The sequence below is a fragment of the Lagopus muta genome, chromosome 7 (genome assembly GCF_023343835.1).
Source record: "Lagopus muta isolate bLagMut1 chromosome 7, bLagMut1 primary, whole genome shotgun sequence".
NCBI classification, from domain to species: Eukaryota; Metazoa; Chordata; class Aves; order Galliformes; family Phasianidae; genus Lagopus; species Lagopus muta.
Window position 1 is genome coordinate 5,658,511 of NC_064439.1, and position 23,820 is coordinate 5,682,330.

Sequence of the window (23,820 nt, forward strand, 5' to 3'; positions counted from 1 at the left end):
AATGTTAACTTTCAGTTATGTAAAGTATGAAAATTACCTTCCTTCATTTAAAACTAGTCAGAGGTGAGAGTCTCTTTCTCTTTCCTTCTCTCAATTTTTTTTATTTTTTGGTAGTAGAAAACAGACCAGAAGACATCTTGCTTCAGAGCATGCAAAAACTAACTGGAAGTCCAGAATCGCTCACTTCTGTCCATTTACAGAATGAAACACAAAAGCAGCCGTTTGGACAGTTCAGGTGTTTCCTTAAGGTGAAAATTTTTGTTGTGACAACCTGTGAATGTCCATTAAAACACAGACTGTAGAGCAGAGCAGACTGTGTGGCACTGCCCATCTGCACATCGGATACCCCTCCTTCTTAATAAGTGCAAGAAGCTGGATATAGTGTCATGCAGTCATAATTCTTGGCAATTGGAATAGTTCATATGTTTATTGAAAGCTGAAGCTTTGGAGCATTTATCAGATCTCTTTATGCTTCCTGCATTAGTGCTTGGGTAGTTGTTTGTTTTTTTTTAGTTTAGCTCTCAGGCTTCCAAAGCCTGAGGGAAAGAACTGTGTGTCCAGTGGAGTGTTCTGTGGAAGAATAACTGCTGGAAAAAGAGAACAAGTCTGGAAACGCCTACATGGGTAATGCTGTTTAGAGGATTGTTTTTAGGGGTTTTCAGAAGGACAGAGAGAAATTGAAGGTGCTCAAAGTCAGGTTGGATGGAACCCTGGGCAGCCTAATCCAGCGGTTGGCAACCCTGTCCACAGCAGGGATTTGCAACTGGGTGGTCTTTGAGGTCCCTTCTAACCCAAGCCGTTCTATAAAACTGCTCCAAAATAGCAGGATGTGAAATAGAAGTGCTACTTGTGAGATGCTTCTTCCCTTGGAGGGAAAGTGGGCAGTGGTGGACTGAGGTGTTGGAACTTGATGATCCTTGAGGTCCCTTCCAACCCAAGCCATTCTATGACTCATTCTATAGCAGTACTTTCTGACTTATGAAAGCGTATTGAACTCAACTGTTGGCCTTGGGATATTATTTAGGATCTGGACTGAGGTTTGGAGCCATGGCTTGTAATAGAGGACATTGCAAAGCAGCTGGGACCATGGCAGGGTTTCTAGCTGGGCAAAGCACATCTCAGTATAAGGAGGTACAAGGGTGCTCCAAGCTTCCCAGCTCTCATGATCCCATCACCCTGAATGAGCCAAGCAAGGCTGGTTTTGTCCTTAGGACAGTGATATAGTACACAATTTCCACTGGGATGAAATTCCTTCTTGTAATAAATGCCCTATTTAAATAATCAAAGTCCCAGAGATGAGATGCAACTGGCCCATTTGCCCAAGAGAGTGTTTCAGCATACTTTTACCCAACAGTTGTTCTGAGATCAAAAAGACTTGGCATTGCACTGTTTCCTGGATAACACGCCGTCATTATTTATTCATCTGAATCAAAGTGCTTGATGTTTTCATGCAATCAGTTAGAGCTTTATCATCTGCCTCCTTTTTTTTTTTTTTTTTTTTTTTCCCCCAGATTTGTTGTATTTCAAGAAAGTTTTGAAGCTATTGCAGTGGGAAATTCAGTGCTTCAGTGGCAGCTTGCTCATCCTTTATCTGTTGTTTTTTTTTTTAATAATTCAATTGTTGCTCATTAAAGCCTCCGAAAGATCCTTGTCTTTATTTAAACGTTTTGTGCTTAGATGGTAAACTAAAGGTGACTTTTAGAAATAAAGCATGTTTTCCTGGGTTTTAATAGGCACTGCCACATTTATTTCTTTGTGATTTTACAAGATATCTTCCATAAGAACAAAGCCAAGTAGTTTCAATATATATATATATTGATGTCAGTATCAAAATGGCTGTGGTAAGTTCATTTTTTTAATATATACTTTGCAAACACAATCAGAAGGATGTCAAGTCAGTAAGTGAACCAGCAGTGGGATATGGTGATGCTGATTTCTGGCCTGTTTCCCATCATTCTTAGAAAAAAAGTATTATCTTATCCTAGAAAACTGTGATTCTCTATGAGAAATCTGTTCCCCTTTCATCTGGGAGTATTCTTTGTTATACAAAGAAATTTGTACCGCAGATGAATGCTGTTTACTGAAGTGCTGCTCTTATTGGAAAGGCATCTTTCCAGAGGTTCAGTGAGGAAATTTGCAGTCAGCTGTTCCATAGGGCAGGACCCGCTGCTCTCCTTTCCTCTTGAAGGGTTAGTTTCGTGCGGAACTGCTCTTCCACAGATCCCCATATCACTGCTGTGATTTCATAAGCATGTTTTCCTATTTTAAAAATGTCTTCTCATCTCCTGCTTTTTGTGTAAAACGTCCTCGCAAAGAGGAGTGAGGATTAATTAGTAACTACAGAGGGAACCACAAAATCAGTTGCCCTCAAAGAACTTCTAATAAGGAAATTAAACTAACTTAAAAAGAAAAAAAACTACCCAAGAAAAAAACAGAAGAAAAGACAACCAAAATACGTGTTTTCTCTGTCTGTAGTCAGCCATAGGAGTCTTAGCTGTTACTTGGAAGGGTTTTCTGACACAGAATTGTAACCCTTACACATTGTCTTACTGGTGCTCAGCTGGGCATTATTTGTGAACATACCAGACAATACAGAAAAGAAAATGAAACAAAATAAAGCAAAAAATGGACTTGATGGGCTTATTCTGACCGTTCACACTGCAGGAAGGCCTGATCCCCAAGCTGATTGTGCTTCTTTACAAAATTAATCCATAAGATTTTCTGCTCATAAATAACTGTGAAATGATTGAACTTTAAAACATCAGACCTCTCATGTGCTAAACCTCACGGAAGAATAATCTCTTGATAAGTTTAGTTTTAAAGCAACGGAAGCATAGATGATTGCTATTCTATTTTTAGACATGCGCAGTAAACCGTTTCCATTTGGTTTATAGTAATGTTAGGTTAAGTCTGAGCCTCCCAATGAAGAAGGAGATGTGAGAATGTGAAGGAACATCAAGGGTCATTGGGGTAAGCAGTTCTGGCCCAGGTTTGGAGGCAGTTTTAGGAAGGAGTCGGGCACAGATTGCATTTGCCAAGGCAGAGAGACGAAGCAATGTGTGAGATACTGACATTCACTGACACTTGTTGAATGTTTATTGAGGCTGAACAGTGAATGTGAGCACAGCGAGGCAATGGCTGGTGTGTTTCAGCAGTGGCAGCAATGGCAGTGGCCACCTCTGCTGGTGCACATTTTTGCAAGTGCAGCATGCAGGCTGTGGTTCATCACTGGAGACCATACACAGCTAAAGGTGGAGCCTGTGTTGAAAAATAGTGTTTTGCAGCTGAGAATTTCCTCTACCAAACAGCGTTATTGTGCTCTTTGCGTTGGTGTCCTTGTGTTTTGTGACATTTGGTTGTGGATGCTCCATCCCCGTAGGCATTCAAGGCTAGGATGTGGCTCTGGGCAGCCTGGTCTGGTGGTTGGCAACCCCTGCACATAGCTGGGAGTTGAAACTAGATCATTGTGATCCTTTTCAACCCAGGCTGTTTTTTTACCATTTCTTCCAGGATGTCTTCTTTAACTTCTTTGTATTCTTTGTAACTCACTGACTTGGTGATCATGTGTGATGCACCACTTACATGATGGACCCTGGAGAATGTGACAATCCTTGAGAAATGGACCAGGGCAAACTGCAATTTCACCCAAATTTGTCTCTTCTATTTCCTCACGCACATTTCTGTCCCCTCTGGCAGCAGAGATGCACTGCAGAGAACTACAGTCCAAGATAGTTTTTATGTATTCAGCTCTGCAGGTTTTGGCAATATTTTTGGAATGGGATTAAAGCTAGGGGAGCATATTTGGGAACCAGTCTAAACACAAGTGTGTGGAAAGAGAGAAACTGTGATCTAGTACTTGTTCTGCTTTGTCATGTTCTGCAAAACCAGCCCAAGACTGGATTAGGAAACTGTCTGAAAACCAGGATGGAGGTTCACTGTCAACTATTTTGCATGGTCTTTAGGAATACTGGACGGCACAAGACAGGTATTTTATTCTGCTTTTAAAAATATTAGCTCAAAACAACTTTTGTCCACATAACTGCACAGTCCAGACCCCAGCCACCCCTTTAGACTGTGGAAGTGAAACATGAGGCAGAACAATCTTTTCCAGGTACCCAAGTTAAACGGTTTGCCTGGCATACTGGGCAAAACTGAGTGACCGTGTTTTCTGGGAACATTGACTAAATGTAGGTAGTTTGTTACAGCTGAAGATCTTTACTGCATGTTATAAAATAGTAGTGGGCACTAGAAAGCTATTGTAGAAATGAAAGCTGGTTTTGAAGTGTCTGAGTTTACCATCTACAGGAGTGGAACATCCCCAGCACTCTGCTGTTTTTTACCTTGCGTGTAGAGATATCTGGTTCCATTTTCCCCTAGAAAAGTCAAGCAGAAGAAAAGTTAACACACAACACACACCTTGAATTGTGTTCCACAGTGATCTGAATTATAGGGAGATGGGTTTCAATTCAGATGACCCTGCTCTGTCAGAGGAAAAGCAGACCTGCAAGTGTAGACATTGACTTCACAGGTTCCTATCTACATGCCAATACCTAAATTTAGGTGTCCTAATCAACAGATTGAATCATCGGTACCTTCTTTAGGGTCTACAGCACTGTTTCTTTCACTTAAGTAGACTTGTAAAACAGGAGAGGTGACTCATGTCCTGACAGTATCTACTTCTCCCTGAACGTTTAACATCCTGCATTTCTTTGGTTTGGCAAGTCGGTTCCACTGCATCAAAGATGATAGATATTAGCTGATTCCCTCTGTACTGTGTATGAGGCTATTTCATACAAGTTTCATATTCAGTGTATATATTTACAGCCAAAAACTTCTATACTATGTTGTTTGTCCTGTCCAAACTGAAGAACTATAATGCAGGGTGGATAAACAGTGTACAGATGAGTAAACTGTACTAAAATACTAGCCCTTGAATAAAAATTATGCCCTGGATAAAATCTTCCATTTTCACATCAAGTCTTTATTTTCAGTAGACGTCATCCCAAGAAAGAAAAAAATGAATAACTCTGAATGTTCAAGCTGCATAGTCTCTTCTGTATCATTTCAGGACCATGTCAGAGCAGGTGCCATTAAACTCACAGCAATAATGTCTCTTGGGATCTCTTACCTTGCCAGAATTCAGTTGTTATGGCCCAGAAACTGTTCTGGCACGGGTGGGGATTAGAGCCAAGAGAGTGGCTGAGATATTCTTTTGGTGTATTCATAACTGCTGTTACTATAATATTGTTATTTTTTAAAAGTAGCATGTTTGTTTGTTTTGTTGTTTTTGTTTGCTTTTTTTTTTCTTTCTTTTTTTCTTTTTCCTTCAGGAAGTGCAAACAAATTCCTAAATTATGGAGCTAGTGCATTTTCCATTTAGGAATTGTCCTGCCATAGCATCATCAGATGTTTCTCTTTCACAGGCCACTTGATGTATTATTTTCTGTTTTACTCACTGACTGTTTGGTCTTGTAAGCTAAATTAAGCAAGAAGCCACAACAGGAGCTGCAATACTGGGCCACTATTGTGTGCTTCCAATGCATTGTGCCTCAGGCCCAACTGAGTATTACCAACCACTCAAGCATGCATTGTTGACACACAAATGCATATTTGGATGTAGCTTGTTAGTAAATGCAATGTCTCCAGCAGTTTTAGTTGGATGATTACAGTATTGTTAATTCAGACAAAATGCCATGACTTTTGAAAAATATTGTTTGTGCAATGCGTTATTCATTCTTGAAAAAATATCCTATGTGAAAAGATGAGGAAACTATATGGGGAGAAGGGAAGGGGGAATATTCAGGAGACGGATGAGGTTCTCAGATGCATGAGTCTTTTTGACATCTGTGAGACATAGCCAAAATCACTCCTGGTGATGTGACTCATGTACCTCTACAATCTGTGTTCACCACTGTTTAGATGCTCTTTCAGATGTGCTTTAGGTTTTGTTTAGTGTCAGGAGAATTAAAGTTTAATTCAGATAACTGGCTGGCAAAATTTAGTAGTGAGTAGAAGGCAATCTTGGTGCTAATGGTTAAGGCTACAAAGTATGAAGAGGAACAAGAACAATGAACCTCTGGCTCCTCTACATCCTTGCTTGTATCTGCCTCATTTACATAATGGTTTACAGCATTATGTAATTCAAATCAAATAGCTGTCAGTAGGCACCAGCTTCCCTTTGCATCTTTTCCATGAAGCTGAGCTGAGTCGCTGCATTTGAAAGGAATGGCAGAAATGAAATAATTCTGTCTCCCAGACACCAGGACTCTGACCCACCACCTGTTGCAGTCAAAGGAAATGTTCCCCTTGGCTGATGTGAGGTGAGGATTGCACCTCAGTAAGCTCTTAGCTCTGATTCTGAAACTTGGCAACCATACACAGGCAGTTTTCAATTGCAAACAGGCAGAATATCCCTCCTCTTTGGACAGCAATAATCTGTCTCTCAAGAGGAAAATCTCCTCCCTTCCATCAGAGTGAAAGATCCACTGGCTTTATCCAAATAGTATTCTCAAATTTACGATGCCTTGAATAATGGATCAAATCTTCCGTATATCCCGGCAAACATCCTCTCCATGATGGAGTCCCTGTTTGTCCTTCACTTGTCTCTATTTCCATTGCTGAGAAAGGTAATTTTGCCAAGTGCACTTCTAAACCTGTGCCTTTTAATTTTTCTTTTCTCTGCCTCTGCAAAAAACACTGCAAATGTGTGTAGCTGGGGCTCCTTTAGCAGCCAGTGTCACACAAACCCGTAGAGAAATAAGAACCCTCCACCCTTGACTATGGGAACCTACTTCGATAGACAGAAATGCATTGCAGGATGATTAGGAAGGTAAGGTAGCTGTGCCAAAATCATGAAGGATTGGTGCAAATGTCATTTGGAGGGCTCAGTAGACAGGGAGAGGTCTGTGGCAGGGTTGTGTTGGCTTGAAATAAAGGAGATAAGAGGAAAAAGATGATTTTCTCAGCAGATGGATAAGAAAGGGACTGAGGTGGAGGAGGCTGGGAAGTTGGGTTTACTGTTGGTGTACAGATGGGATGGGAGTATGGTGAACAGTGGTTGTGGAAGGTCAGTGGTTGCAGCAAAGTGCTGCTGACACTGCAGATGGAGGAGCTCTTGGCATGGCTTGATGTCTCACCTCACGTCTGCTGCCTCCTATCACTTGATGTTGTGTGGTTTGGGTCTCTCTCACTTAGCTTTTCTTGAGCCTTCTCAGCCTCTTTCTGTTTCCTCTCACCTGAAAGGAGGAGTATGTCACACCATTTACTCTTATGGGTTTTAGAATTATTCTTAGGATCGTTGTTGGAAGGGACCCTTAAAGGTCACCTAGTCCAACTCCCAGAGTCTGAAGTTCAGCTACTGGATCATATTTATCTTTAAGTTCAGTGCTGAAATTGTAAAAGAGGTCCTGGCTTTTGCTTACAGAGCTTCATCCCTCTTTTTTTTTCAATGTAGACTTATCAGTTCTAGCGATGGTTTTATCACTCTGTTGGTTTTCTCTTCAGATGAATGTCTCTCCATAGTTTAGATGTGAGTAATCAGCCATGCCTTACTTATAACCTCATCTTAATACATCGGACTTTTCCCTCTTCTCAAAGCATACAACCAAGCTTTTGGTGGCCAGCATATAAAACCTACCTTCTTTCAACAGCATAACTACCCCATAATGGTTTTAGAATATGTTTTAATAGCTGTTTTACAACTTCCTATATCCGTTAGAATGTCTTTACAAAACACTCTGTGAGTAAAATGGACCTGATTTGATATATTTTATTCATGTGAGTGTTCAGAGCACCTAAAATTGTGAGCAGTGTGGATTACATTTGGCATAATGTGGAATTCTCCTGTAGACTTCTTATTTCTTCTTCAAAACCTACAGACTGTGTCCTTAGCTGGAAACATTTGGTTTTCTTGGTAGCTCTTCTTCAAGATCTGTTGATTCGGAAGAGCAAAGGAGATTTTCTGAAGGCTGAGTAGTTTATAGTAAAATAACTGGGAGACCAATCTTTAGTTAATTAAAATAGACATGAAAACATGTTGGGTGCAGAGAATTAAAATTTTCAGCAAAAAGAGAAATGTGCATTGGTAACTATGAAGTCCTGTTTCCCTCTGGCTTATTTCTATCATTCAGTCGCAGCATAAATTGAAATAAAAACACCTGCAAAGAGTCAGATTATTTTTAGCTCACTAAAAATATACATTTTATCATAAGAGAGGCCTCAGTGCCAGCATTTAATTCTTGGCATAACATTTGTCATCCCCAAATACTGTTCGAATATTGGGCAGAAATCTTCTGAATTAATTTCCTTTTAGCACAAGTAAGCTTTCTGAAGACTATCTTATCAGTCACTGCTAAAGTCAAAATGCCATGATTCTGGTGAGTGAGATGCCAGCAATACTCACTGAACTGGATTTAAAAGCAGATGCCCCATAGTCAGAGCTGATTGTGATGGAAGGTTTGTGGAGTGGTAGTTCTGAGATTTTGGGTTGGACATTTTGTGTTGTTGTTTTTTCCCCATTGATGTGAATGCAGTGAGTTCTCCCACTTATTTCTGCCCTCAGTCGTCATGCTTGGTGAATAAACAAGGCTCGTTTTAGGAAATCTGTGTGCTTTGAGATGTCATATCAACCTGCAGGCTGGCTTTGTGACGTGGGCAGCAAGAGGAGCTCTGCCTCGTAGCTCCTCCTGCGTCAGCCAGGGCTCTTCTCAGTGCATTTTCTGGAAGCTCTCCTTTAAAGGCTATAAATGTGGCAGCTGTTTCCATCAGATTTTTGTGGAATGCCATCGGGAGCCTGCCTGGATCTCAGCAGGTGTTGGTATCCCCAGATCTCTGCTACATTTGGCAGCATCTCTTTTCTTGCTTTTGAGTGAGGAAATAGAGTTTTGCATTCCCTGTATATCTTTTTACTTTTACTTTGAAACTTCAATAACAACCTCCTTGGTGCCCACCCTTTGCTCTGAAGGTGTTCTCTTCAAAGGCTCTATATTTTTAATCATAGAGTAGTTAAGATTGGACATACCAATAAGATCAACCCATGCCATGTGTGGCAGGAAATCATTGTGTATGGTCTTTGCAAAATTATTCCAACTGGAAAAAGAGTACAAACCAGGTTTAAGCAGAAGTAATGAATGTGCAGTGCAAAATTCCAAGGGCTGTATTGTGTTCCCCCTTGTTTTGATGTGAGCACAGAGTGTGTATCAAGAACAAGTAAAAATTTCAATAAGAATTTCCTGCGATGCCTCCTTGCTGGGGGGAGTGAAATGGAGTATAAACATAAGTGAAGCAAGTCTCATGAGATGGTATGCTGATGATCAGTAAAATTATGAACAATAACACTCCTGTAGGCTCTTGAACTTTATGTACAAAGTCCTCTTTTAAATTTCAATGGCAAGCCATTGAAGCCATTCCATGAAGCGATTCCTTACTTAGTGGCTGGAAGAAATCTTTCATGTGGTCCAATATCACTTTGCATTTCTTCATAAAGTTTGTGTGTGTGTATGTACATGGGTATGTAAATTTGTGCATAAAAATTTGTGAATGTAGATTGTGAAGAGATTCACTGTAGAATCCAGTGATATTAAATTGGATGTGTCATTGTAGTATTCTTTATTTCCCTTACCTATTAGTTTCATGTTTTGCAAGGCTCTGCAGGTCAAAGGAAAATGCCAGGGAGAATATATGGAGAAAAGGAGAAAAAAAAAAAAAAAAAAAAAAAAAAAAAAAGAGAGAGATGACAGTAGTCCTTGTATACTCAAAAATTTGAAAGGAAACCATCCTCATGGTTTTTGTTACCACAGCAGTTAGGAATGCAAAGTCTGTATTTATTCTCAAACATTTCTTAAACAAAAGGTGAACTTCAATCTTCCATTTCTTATTTTGTAAGGTTTAGATCTAGCAGAATCACAGTTGAGAAATACCTGCTCCCATGTGCTCTCATCCATCATCCTGACCTATGGTCAATGGTCGCTTCTTGAGAAGCATTCTTGAATTCAGAATGGTTGGATGAATAAAATCCTACTTGAGACAAGTGTGTCTGTTTGTATACAACCTTTATTTTATGAATTGTGTTTTCACTGTTGACCCTCAAGTCTGGCTTCTTTATAATGGTTCTCAAATGTGTGAAATGTGTGTGTCCCTGATACTCCTGTACCAGTCAAGAAATCATGTGCCACCATGCAATTAGGAGATAAAAGCAAGAAAAGCCAAGGCTTCTTTGAAGCCTGGGTGTAGTGCATAGCAAAGACCTTAGTCTCATTGTCCCCCACTGCCACTGGCTGATGGGACCTCCCCATCTCTATGATTTTGTCAGCATCTCACGCCATGATAAAGGATTGGCAAATGCTAGGATGGCAGTCTGAGCCTGCAGACCCCATGCAAGAGCATCTGTAAGGATCTGGAGGTGAGCAGGATCTACTTTTCTTGCATCCCATTGCCCAAGTGACCAAGTATCCCATTGCCCAAGTGACCAAATATCCCATTGCCCAGGTGACAGTCAACCATCCACAGGAGGCAGGGCATACATGTCTTGTTTGGAGAGCCCAAAAGGTCTTCTGAGCTGGGATGGATGAAGCCTATGAGAATAAGGCAAAGCTGTCGTGGAAAAAGGCATTTATCTCACTGAATAAATACAGACACTAGCAGTATATCTGTACTTTTCCCACTTCTTGCTGTGCCACAGAAATTATGCTTCTCAGGGCTTTGTTTTCTTATGCACATTTTGTTTACATAACTAGTACATTTTTTATCAGTGCAAACCGATGTTAACTGAATTTAACAAAGACAAGCAAGAGGGAAATGTTCATTCTGTGCATGGTGATATCTCAGAAACAATGTGTTTGGAAGCTTTGTACTTCAAAAATATGCCTGAGAGGGATGGAAAAATCCAGGCTCATATTGTAAAAATGTGAGTCACAATAGCTATTATCTCCTAAGAAATGGCATTCCAGCTCTTTGATTCAGCCACTGATGATTTCCCTTTTTAAGTTGCGGTGTTTTCTTACCCTTTTAAGAAACATCTGGGTTAACCCTGTCTATTTGTAGAAATGTTTGTAATTCACAGATTAAAAGGAATTAGACATAAAAAGGACAAGAAATCATCTTGTCCATTTCCTGAAAGCATATGAAATTGAAAAAGAATTATACTAAACATATATATTAAAGTGTAGATATTGTAACTTATGTCAAATTAAAGTCAAGATTTTTCAATTGTAAGGATGCTGGAAAATGCAGTGTGTTTTAGGAAAAATAAATGGAAGAGTATTGAAAGCTCTGATGAAGTTTGTGTAGCATTTTTTTACTTTGTTCCTAGTAAGCTAACTATCTAGAATTTGCATTTTAGGTTGAAAAGATGTGGTTTTGAGTTTAAAGTTGATTTCTTTATTTTATTGAGCAGAAATAATTATCAATTATTAATAATTAGAAATTCTGATTTTGATAATTCTTCTGTGGCAATTTTATCTTCCTCACAATCCCCTATCATTTTCTCCTCTCCTCTCCTCTCCTCTCCTCTCCTCTCCTCTCCTCTCCTCTCCTCTCCTCTCCTCTCCTCTCCTCTCCTCTCCTCTCCTCTCCTCTCCTCTCCTCTCCTCTCCTCTCCTCTCCTCTCCTCTCCCCTTCCTTCCACTTTTTTCTTTCCCTCCCCCCCTTTTATTTTTCTTAAATTTTGATGAATTCCGTTGTGAGAACAAGTATTTGAAGAAGTCTTTAAAGAACTCTAAGAAGGATGCTGAATATTCTATGAATATTCCGTTTCTTGATTAAGCAACACCCGTGAAAACTGTCACATTTAGCAGAGACGTTCCACACATTCTCTTGTTATCTCATCAAAGTACTTGGTGTCCCTCGTGCTATTTTGACATGCATCCACCTCCTGTACAGAGCGGGCTGCAGAAGTGGCTGGGCTGAGGCAGGCTAACAGAAGCACTCATCCCATCATGACACAGCTCATGAATTGTGAATGGGGCCGTGCACAAGTTCACCATGAGTGTGATTGTCACTGCCCTCCTCTAGCATAGCACAGCTCGTAGTCAGAAGAGGGCTATGTGGACTAATTCTGCACTCCCACCAGTCTTACACTAGTGACACCTCATTATAAATCCTCATGGTGTTCTCTAGTGATTAAATAACAGCCTAGTTTGATATTTCTATGTAAAGCAAAGTATAAAGCTCTAGGTTTCCAATAACAAGAGTATTTCCATAGGTAGGAGGATATTGCCTGGCCCACCCTCCAAGGCACTAGAAGCAGGTGATGTCAAAGCACCTGCAGATGGCTAGGGGTATTAACTTCAGTGGTTTTGATTCTTTACAAGCTCAGGCCAGCCACAGAGCCTATCTTGCATTGGCATGAGTTCTACATATGGGCAGGAATACATAAGATCAGGCCACAGCCTTCTTCAGGCTGGTAGACCAGGAAAAGTTTAAAAGTAGTGAAAACGTACATAGTCTTTCTGGCATGCACCCGGGTCCTACAGACAAGGGATTTTCTTAGTCAGAGGCAGTGTCTTTCTGTTTAAAACCATTAATGAACCTTTTGCCATTGTATTTGTCTCATGGCTTTGTGAATCTTTGTCTTTTTTGACTTCTACAGCAGTTGGTGTGAACAACTTCTACAGGGTAACTCTACATTGTGTGGAAAGTGGCTCGCTTTGTTTCAGACTGGCTTCTTTGTAATTTCTTTTGAAATTCCTCCGGTCATATGATCACTTTTTCCTTATGAGAAAAAGTGGACTACTCACTGTCTTATCCGCTCTCGTGATTATCTGGACTTCAGCTGACCTCCCTGTGTAATCTCCTCTCTGCTTAGAGGACCTGCTGTGCCTTCTCAGGAGTACCGATTGGTCATGGTTGTTTATTGTCCCTTTTAGCACAGTGACAGGTATTGCTATCAAGAAAAAAACGTCAAAATGACAGCAATAACAACAAAAAACCTCTGAGAATTCTTTGATGCCATGCGTAGAAAGTGAAATTCTATTTGCGTTCATGGTGCTCCATTGCAAAGCTGAGAGCGTACAAAAATTCAGCTTGTGGGAAAGCTTCTAATTTCCTGTTTTTAAAACAGCTGATGAGGGAGGAGAGGGAAAAAGAATGAAGAGAACAGCTACATAAAGAAGAATGCTAGAAGACACAAATTCCAGGAAGGGCTTATTCTTTTTTGGCCTGCTTGTTGAGACAAGTGGTAATGCAGAGTATAATGTACAGACTCCAGTAAATCATTCCTGTATGATAGGTTGTGATCAATGAGAATTTAATGAATTCATTTCAAAAAGAAGTCAGAAAAGAAAAACAGTACTTGTTTGGAAGAGTGCTTTACTCAAATAAATTGAGTCAATAAATATGCTATTTGTCATGCAGAGTCCAGTTAAAGTCTTGTTTGCTAACAAAAATGCTGTCATCACAGAGCCTAATAGAAGCAAACTATCTGGAACTATCCACTATAAATAGACAAATGCCATCTGAAAGCAGAAAACAATTGCAGCTGAACAAAGAGTTGTATTCTGCACACACTGACAAATGCAATAGGGTGGCCCCACCTCAAAAGCTACAGTGTTGTTTATTACTTTGCTTATGGTCTGATTTCCTACCTGGTGATATGCCAAATAATAATAATAATTTTAAAATAATATTGTTCTTCTGTGGAATGTGTTTTAATTGTTGCGTAGTGAAGATTTCTTTTGATAGAAGCACACCACTTAAGTCACTATTGAATTTCAAAACACAGCTTCAGTGAACTTGAATGGATTTGTGCAGGCTGTTAGAACAGGGAAAAGCTTCATCCCTTTTCAAACAATTGCTATATTAATTTTCACAGTTATCCGTGTTATTTAGTGCAGATGCAAGAGGAGTTTTTGTTCTGCTGCATTTTTCACACTTGTATTTTGTTCCTATACGTTGAAGAGATGTGGCACTTCTCACTCATTTTTAGTCTGCTGGGGATTGGAAGTGTTAACAGTGAAGCTCCATCAACCCAACACGGTTAAAGCTCGCAGCTCCGGGTTAGATGTTCATATCGATACTGGATACAGTCAGCCTGGTTTTCAGATATGATGAATGGGCAACAGGGGCTTCACAGCATCTTAGAAGCTTGGAGGGCTCTCATGAAGGTCCCAGGGCTTTGCTAGGCACATTTGGGCTTCCAGCATCCTGTGGATTGTAGGGTGTGGAGAAGAAGGAAATACTCAGAAGTTCTGCCACACATCAGGAAGATGGTTATTTTCTATCCCCAAAGGAAAATAAATGCTGAAAAATTGCATTGCAGAAGCCTAAGATTATGAAGAACTTCTGCATGATTTAAGAATCTGAACTTGACCCTTTGCTTTTTAAATTTGGAATAGAACAGCTGGGGCATTTTTAGAGTTTGCATCATGTGGCCCGAGATCGGTGGATTTAAATCTGCCCTGCAGTCATCTGCACATTGTTCATCCACTCCCAGAGCTGCATTCTCAGAAATGAGTTAGGAATCCAATCCCTGTGACTTTCAGTGAAACTTAAGCTTGTATGAATGTAAATTACGCTTTAGATATGACTGAGGCTCCCAAGTGACTTAAAAACTCATGAACAGTCCACAGTAATCAACAGAGTCTTTTTAGCTCTGATCACAGAGTGATTGCTAATTGAAATAACAGTTCAAATGTTTTGTTTTCCTTTATGTTCTACTGACCACATCAGAATAGATGAAGAGTTTCCTGGTAATCGATAACCTACAAGTTATTGCTTAGCGTGTTTGTTTTTCATTCTGATGGCTTAGTTCTTGCTTTGCTCCTGTTGCAAACCTTTGGTCCTTTTTGTTTCAGCTGTTTCCACTACTTGGAGAAAAGACCAGTATAGACAAAGCAGGATGAAAAGATGGCTGACTTCTTGTTACCACCGGGTACTAACAGCTTCCACCGGTTCACGCCCGAATCCTTGGCTGCTATTGAGAAGCGTATTGCAGAGAAGCTTGCGAGGAACGCGAAGCAGGAGTACAGAGAGCAGCTGGGCGAAGAGGAAAAGCCTCAGCCTCAATTTGATTTGCAAGCGTGCAAGAAGCTGCCTGATATCTATGGGACTGTTCCTCCAGAGCTTATTGGAGAGCCACTGGAGGACATTGACCCCTTCTACAATGATCGCAAGGTGAGCATCAGCAACGCGCTCTGTTTCTTAGCGTTTGCTGAACCATAGCATCTTTCTTTGTGTTGAGGGCTGTTGTGATTGTCTTCTTACAGTCAGTAAATTTTTTTTTTTCCCCAGATTTTTGGCATGAGTAGGTCTCCCGAAAAACATGTGAGCAGTGAAGAGGGATAAAAATCATAATTAAAACCTGAGTGTTTTCGAGTGACACTGATTATGAATATACATCATCTGAAAAGGCAGGGCAGAGCGATAGCTGAAGGAAACCAGAGGTTTTTATCTACTGTATCTTTCATCTTCATGAGATTTGACTCTTCACAGATGTGTTGGCCTTTTAAGTCCCTTAATTGAACTTGGATTTTGAGTCTTGGGTCTGAAGTAACGGGACTAAGCTGCTTGAATGTCAGCTAGTGCTCATCACAAGGTGGGAAGCACCTCCACGGCCATTCTGAATGGCAGTGTTTTTTCTGCTGAGGAATGATTTAACTCCATTTAAGATTATCAAAACAGAGCTGAAAAGATACGTGAGTGGTTCATTCAGTGAGTGGTTCATTCTGGCACTTTGCAGAAGAGTAAGCTTCATCCCAAAATGAGCATCACCTGATGAAGTATCGCGTGTGGGCTGGACCAAAGCCACAGCAGTGCAAACAGAATCTGTCAAAAGGCTGTTGACAGCAGAGCGGGGCTGGTTACTTACTACAGTTCATTCTCCTTTCCAAACATTTTGCAACGTAGAGGATAAAATAAGACTTGGAACCTCGAATTATTTTTAGGAAGCTTCATTTTCTTTCAGGCACTGATGTTCTTGGTTTTGGGCTAAGCTACTTCCTGTAAACAAAAGATTAATATGACCGTGGTGATACTTCCATTAAAATGGTGTCAAACAACTACAGAATTAAAGTTAAATGGACATGAAGAAAGACCTGGAAAGCCAAGAATTAGCTTACAGATATTTATGGCTCTTCTATCACCATGCACAAGCAGTGGAGTACAGATTTGGAACTTTAGGATCACTGAGGTCTTAGTTTCAAGTGGGTGACTTGCTGAAGAGTTTATCTACTGAGTGGCCTGATCCTTTATCTGAATGAGTATTAGTCCTTCCAGGCATGAGTGGGCATTTTCAGAGCTGTGTAATTGGGTCAGAATCCAGTTCATCTTTGCTTTGGATTTAAGATAACTCAGTATGTGTTTCCTGTCTCCACATTAATATGAACACAGTGACAGTGCCTCAATGCCTGGGTTAGATCCTCTTGTGGAGCTGTGCCTCATGAAATCTTACAGGCATTAAGATTGGAAAAGAGCAGTAAGTTCATCTAGTCCGACCACCAGTCCATCACCACCATAGCTTCTTGAAAGATGAATTGAGAAATGTTGGCTGAGAGCAATAACCTCTGCAAGGTAGGGAAGATGGAGTAACAGCACAGTAGTAGAGAAATGGCATAAAAGTCTCTCTAAAGCATTTTAGTCTCTATGCCATCATTCACTGTTGAAAAGCTAGTCCTATTATGGAGGTAGGACTAGGAAGGGGAAGTATGAAAGGATCCTGTAGGCAGTGAAGAAAACAACTTCATGGAGTGAAAAACAATTTGAGGATTTGGGATGGAGTGAGGAAGAGGTTTGTGATATTGACAGGAGTTCTCTGGGAAAATGGGATGGTAAAAGCCTAATGTCAGTGCAAATATTGAATGTTCTTATTCTCTATTTTCTTTTCCAGACATTTGTAGTACTGAACAAAGGGAAGACAATATTTCGATTTAGTGCCACTCCTGCCTTGTATATACTTAGTCCTTTCCATCCAGTCCGAAGAGCAGCAATTAAAATTTTGGTACATTCATATCCTTTCTGTTGATTTTCCTCCTAGTGTATTTTATAATAGTATTTTTAAACACAGAAAGTGCGAAAGCAGTTAATTTAATTAAGTTGTTTTAGATTTTTCTGATGCATTTGTTTGTATATACAGAAAAACTTGATTTTTTTCCCCTTGTTATATTGCAATTTGAGCTATGACTGTGATTATATTATGGTACTGTGAGCCTCTCTTGAGAGTTTGATGAGATTTAGTTTTGAAAGGTGTGAAGTGTCCGACCATGGTTGGGAAAGAGTCAGAAGATGGAAGGAAAGTGGTGCAATACCTGAGGCAGGAAAGGAGCTGTGAGGCTGGAGCATGTCCAGGGAGATGTGCACTATGGAAGAGCTTTGCCATTGAGGGCTTAAGCAGTCTCTCCCATGAGACTCTGTGACCATATGCAGACAAAATTTGATCTTGAATTGCCTCAGAATAATTTTTTTCCTGAAAGAAAATATTTTCAAGCTTGTTTTGTTGTTTTGTTAGTTTTCCTTTTTTGTGCAACTTGCTACCCAGCTAGGAATGAGTAGTGTGCATGAGTGACCCAGTAGTGATAATTCAAAGACTGTACAGGGTGATGTGATGACTGTGTGGCATTTCAGTGATGGAAATCCCACAGCTGCTATGCCCATGTCTGTCAGAGAGAACTAACACTAAGTAAGTAGCCTTTTAGAATCACTCATTTGTTATCAAATTTTGTGGAAAAAAGCAGGGGAATAAACCAGATTCCAGAGATCTGTGCAGTGGGGAAAACATAAAAAGTGGGAATATAGGTGTTCTAGCAAGAGGAGAAATAGTTAAAAGTGATACAATCGCAATATGGTAACAATAAGTATATGCAAAAATTGAGTATGTGATATCATCTAATGTGTTTTTACTGTTATGAAGGAAAAACATAGCATTTTGCAGAGGAATTTGTTTCTGGGTCAGGTTACAACAGTGCAGCAGACGCTGCTGCATACCCAGAGCCTAACAGTGTTTACAAGGTATGGTTACACCAGCACAGCTTTGCTGAAGTTCTTGATTTCCACAGCTGCGGCTAAGAGAAGAATATGAAAACTGAGATTCTTAGAAAAGGTCTGTGTAAATATTGGCTCCACGTCTGGAGGTTTGTTCTTTCTTCTCCCTTTCTTGCACACAGCCCATGAAGCCTCGAGGTCACAGGTGTGTGTAATACACAGAAATGACACGTCCTTGGTAGAAGTCAGCCATAAGAGAAGTGTGCAAGAAGTCTTTATCACATTTCTTCCAAGGACAAAGAGCACAAAGGAGTGAATTTCAAAGACCTATCAGGAGAAGAAATACGGGAGATAAGGAGTGTAACCTTTCAGGAGTGGAAGGCTGCAATCCTAACAGCCTTTTAGTTCCGGAAAGAGCCAGGTTATCGCCTTGTGTTGATAATGTCAGACAATCCAACAGCTCAGCCCTCAGCCAGCACGGGCAGGAGGCGGGAGCTTCAGTCCCAGCCTCTCCGTGCTGAGGTTCCTGCATTAGGCACTGTGTTGTTTTCTGTCGATAAAGGGCTGTTGAACCATCCTGAAGCACAAAGGGCAATTGGCTGAGCAGGAAGTCAATATCCCAGGCAGAAAGGAGCCTGAATGGGCAAGTACTCAAGCGAATAATATCACAGATATGAATCTGGGAACCAGATCTGTTGCCTTGCGTGAGTGTAATCAAGCAGTCTTTATTTCCCCTGGAGCAAGGCCAAAAAAGAGCATTAACAAATGGTACTCTGTCACGTAAGTGTCTGAAGCAACATCTTTAGTAGAGGCCATATTTCCTTTGCTTGTCACTTGAATGTACCTCGAAGGCCAACAGTAGAACAGAAGAGAGAGGACAGAATAAGATCATCCTCTGTAGAAGCTGTGGGGGGTCACATTTCTTGGTTAAGTGGCTTTCTATTGAGTTCTTCCTCTGAGACTTTAGGCAGGATAGATCTTGTATACTGACTGCTCATCCATCCAAACATAGTTACTCTTGTCATTCAGAAGCACACTGTTCCATGGGAAAGCATCCACAGGATAACAACCTCCAGTAAAGTCAATCGCTTCAGTTAACAGCATGGCCCTGAACCTCTTCCAGATATTTCCCTTCCTCTTCAGACTGTATGAGGTGCAGACAGATGCCCCAACAAGGCTCCGGCCCATTTCTGTCATAGAGGACATGGGTGGAGAAGGTCTGCCTCCCTTTGGTCTATAGCAAATGCAAAATAGAAGTAGTGGTTGAAAACTTTTTACCTTCTATTAGCTATTAGCATCTTTATTTACTAAGATTAAGTGGTAGCATTTCATTTATGCCTTACGCTTAAAAGGCTTCTCTTTGTTGCTCTTGCCTGCAAGCCAAAAACAGCTCTGTGCTGTCCCTGGTTTCTCCAAGCAGAGCAGTTTACTGTTCTGTATAAAAACATCGCAATTACTAGTTCCTGATTTTTCTAGGTATTATAGATAGTTGGTCTCAATTTGTCACTGATTCAGAATAGGTTTTAGGCCAAAATTACCTTCCTCGGTGTTAGAATTATGGATTCTGTCCCATCTAAAAAAGTCTCCTTTTAGAATTCATAATTTGTGTTCACATTTTGTGATTGCAGCCTTTCTTCTATCTGATTTTATACATTTTCCTTGGTAGTAGAAAATGAGACCTTGTGAAGCACCAATTATGTGTACTATTGATTGGAACTAACCTTTGGTTGCCCATATTATATGTAATTTGGCAGTGATTACTTAAAGAGACACCAATGTTCAGTCTGCTAATTAACTATTATCCATCATAATGAAGTCTAGAATACAAGGTATGCAGTGTTTTGCTCAGTATTTTTGTGCTGGAAGATAAAATTTATAACTTTTAGGAATTCTTTCTGCAGTCTGCATAAGATGCCATTCTGTAACTTCAGACTGGAAATAAATGTCAGATTCAATTTACTGCAGGAAGGATTCCTAATGTGTAGCTTATTATGTTGGATTTGTGGTCCATAACAGAGTGTGCAACCCATGTACCCTTTTGGAGTGTGTTAGCTATGTGCATGATTCATGTCAGCTCATGGATCAGCAGATGCTCGAAGTAATAGCAGCTGTAAGATAGGTGACAGACAATAGTGATAATACAGATTGCATCAATTTAATCTCCTTTACTTAGTCTTTTCTGAGTAGATAATGATCAACAACTTCTACTGTGTGAACAATTGTATTTGATTTCAGACAGGAATGCTAATTTTCCTTGTGTAAGAATTTCTGTGTCTACTTTCTAACAGACATCCGACTTCAGTGCATAACTAGCTAGAGTGATTCTTTCTTTTAAATTCTTTGCAGTTTTGAGCTTGGTCATGAAACTCAGTTAGAATTGATAGATCATTTAATATCCCAAAGCTGACTCCTGACGTTTTCAAACTGTATCCTCATGAATATTCTCTTTGGTGTTCAAACAAGAAAGTGATGTCACCTTGGAAAAGCTCACTTTTAGATTGAGCTTACACCACGAGGAAATAGGGATGTATCCATCAGACTAGTGAGCCTAAATTGAGTGGTTGTAGAGAAATTTCTTTGCTTGCAATTGGAGGATAGTTCTTGTTTGGCATGGCCTGAAGATACCACTCTGCTATATTATTATTGTTTTCGTTGCTTTTCACTGTAGGTGATGCATTGAGTGTGATACAGCGTATTCTAGGCCAGCTGCAGTTTACAACCTCATTGTGTTAACCAGGTAAACGACTCTCAGAGACACATCTCAAGCTGACTTGAATAAATAAGTCTGGATATCATCCATCTTTCCAGTCCTTCAGCAGGATTTGTCAGCTCCGTAAGTGGAAAATGTTTGTGAGATGAGCAGTCCCTCTGGGTTCAATTACTGCTCTCTGAATGGCACAGGGGAACATGCAGATTGGTTACTACCAATTTAATGTCACAGTGCCTTATGGGGCCCTTTGGAAAACGTTCCACTCTGTACTCAGCAGAGATTTTGGGTCTGTGACAGAACAGTTCTACTATTCTCAGAAAACTACCACCGATGGGATTGGTAAATGGATAAAACAAGGAAACAAGTAAACTTTTCTTTTGAAGAAGTCAAAAGAAGTTTACGTTTGGACATTGCTATTCTTCTCTGAGAAGAGTCCCAGGCTGTTGACTGGACTGTAGGATGTTTAACTTCTGTCCACTTAAACTCATTCCTTAAACTTTCTCTCCAGGAGCGTGGGATGTACTTTTATGTACTTTTATATTTATGCAGGAGAACCCATCATGGTTACAAAGAGTAGCATGTGCTTTTAGCAGAGCAGTTCAGTGAACTATGTTTTGAATTTCAGGAATTTGATTTAGGGTGCTCTTCTTTGTATTTATGGCCTCAACTTAGCCATTAATGTACAGACTGTACACAAGGGAGGCTCATTCTAGCCTCCAGATAGGGAAGCTCGTTCCTCAGCTGAAACACTCAGCTTTGCAGATCAAGACTGTATATTTTCCAATGAGGTTTTCTGACCAAGCCTTGAAATTAATACTATGAAACTCATATTAGCTTTTGGTGAAATGCATACTGATCATGAGACCTCAAGCATGTTAGATTAGAGAGTTTGGATAGAGAGCAGCTTTGCCTGCTGCCTGAGAAAAGTTTCAGGATGCAAAGTAAGATCAGAATTTGCAGACACAGGTTTTTCTGTATATACTTACATGAGTCTAATCCTGCTTTTCATGCAAAGTTGTGCACCTATGCATTTTGTCATCTGACCAGCTGTAAATTTAAGGTATCATGTTTTCAGAACACTGCTGAGGCGATGTGTTTGTTTACTCTGTAAAGCACGCTTAAAAGATGAATGCAATGAAAAAAAAGCAGACAAGAATCACTCAGTTTTTCTGTGTTTCTGTAATTACTTTTTTTTTCCTTATGCAATAGGAAACAAATGATTTTTTTTAAATGCTGGAAATTGTGAGTGAGTTGTTGAGTCTTATATGAAATGATAAAAATGTATGAAGTCTCTTAACAAACGCATTTTTTTTTCCTTAATTCACCTATTTACATTGTTCAGTATGTTTATTATGTGCACTATTTTAACTAATTGTGTGTTCATGGCACAGTCAGAGACTCCATCATGGAATAAATATGTTGAGTAAGTATCCTGGGTGGCTTACAGCCATCCCATCCTTATCTTGTGTCCTTCCTCTTCTGTTTGTTACGTTCTTTTCCTCTTGTTTGCTGTTGTCTCATTTCTTTCCAGTATCACTGACCATAGTATCTGTCCTGACAAAATGTTTTGCCAGGTGTTTCTTGCCTGTGAAAACTCCCTTAGTAAGTAAACTAACAATTTTCAGTCTTCCAAGCTCATACTTATTGCTAAATGTACCTGCTATGCTACATCAGAATGAAATCACTATGATGAGAACTCCATTTGAAACTGGCCAGCCTTCCATGGTTCCTATGCAAGAGATTCAACATTGGGCACATTAAAATAGGCTGATGGACTTGAATTATTTCAGAAAATAATTCCAGGACATAGTTCTGTCCTTCAACTCACATTGGAAACAAAAGTTTCTTCTGGACTGAGCATATCATGAATAGCGTTCCCCTGTAATCATTGGTAGGTGTACATTATGAGGTATAATACTCACGCTTTTGTGAGTATTCCTCTCTTTTTAGCTTGTGAAATCATCAGAAAATAAAACAGCAAAGATGTTGCTCAACGTTCTTTTTACTTCTCTTCTAAAGTGAATTTTAAAAGGGTTTAGCAGGCTTCAGAAAGCCCATTTCATTTCCTTAAGTTGCTTTAAAATGCTCCTTTCAGAAAGAGATACCAGATGCACAAGCTAATCAACCTACAGTGCATTAAACAATTATTTTGGCTCATTGAACCAATCAGAACACACTTTTTATTTTTGACTGACATATGATAAACATGACCATCTGCTGTTAGATAGCCTTGTGGTTGGTCTGTGCAGGGCTGTGAGGAGAGGCAGCACATGCCCTTATTTCAGGTTTCACAGAATCGTGCAGGGGACGTCTTCTAGGCCATAAATTACTAATTATAGGCAGCTCTGAACCAAATATTTCATCTGATCACACTAACATCCTAGTCCCAGGATGTTTCATGTATTTCTGTACAGTGTTCCTGTACCCTCAAGTATGTCTGTGACTTTCCTTTTCTCCTGATGTTGTCCTTATTGAAAAAAATGTCACACCATACCACGTTAACGGTGTGTGTAGATGAAACACAAACATCTCATCCATGTGTGTTGAAATTTGGTCAGTGGGTCTACAGCCAAGGACTTTGAAGTTTTGAAAGAAAATATCAGAGTGGTTGGTGTGTCTTCCTTAGACAGGAAAATATGAATGATGTTATCAGTGCGTTGAGCAGGGCATGCAAGAGGCGTAGAGCTGAAAAGCAAATGGAGTCATGCAGCATGGAGTGAATCCTTTTTCTTCCATATTTCCCCTTTTACTGTGTCCCCTCATACCTCTCAGCTTTTCCTCCTCAAATTAAGAGAGCAAAATCAAAAACGACTCCTTTTGAGGACTGTTCCAGAGGCTCCCCTCCAGGGGATGCAGGAGTAACGCTGTGCAAATATTTGTCCTAGATCTGCCTTGAAAACAGAATAAATATTTTACATTTTTGAAAGAAAGAAAGAAAGAAAAAGAAAGAAAGAAAGAATCAATTCCACTTACCCCCACTAAAAACTTTAAACAAACCCTGACTTGTATTGTTGAAGAGGCTGCTCAGTTGCTGGAGGACTTTGCCCGATCCGTTTAGAATTAGATGATGATTATACAATCAATTAAACCATCTGACATGCTGAAAAAATACAAGTGCTTTATCATTTTAATGAGCTTATGTACCGTTAAGTATATTTATTTTTTTTGCATGCGTTTTCTGCATGTATTACTGAATACAC

At 40.0% G+C, this 23,820-nt stretch overlaps 1 protein-coding gene across 2 annotated transcripts in view; it reads left to right on the forward strand.

Annotated features, from left to right (window-relative positions):
• The window catches only part of LOC125695836 (sodium channel protein type 5 subunit alpha-like), a 204,531-nt gene that overhangs the window by 24,917 nt on the left and 155,794 nt on the right, over window positions 1-23,820 (forward strand). For both annotated transcript variants that reach the window (XM_048950819.1, XM_048950818.1), the window contains exons 2-4: window positions 14,790-15,108; window positions 16,820-16,937; window positions 21,953-22,043. In XM_048950819.1, the coding sequence (XP_048806776.1) occupies window positions 14,842-15,108; window positions 16,820-16,937; window positions 21,953-22,043 (476 nt within the window). In that variant the 5' untranslated portion in view covers window positions 14,790-14,841. The remainder of the gene's footprint in view (window positions 1-14,789; window positions 15,109-16,819; window positions 16,938-21,952; window positions 22,044-23,820) is intronic.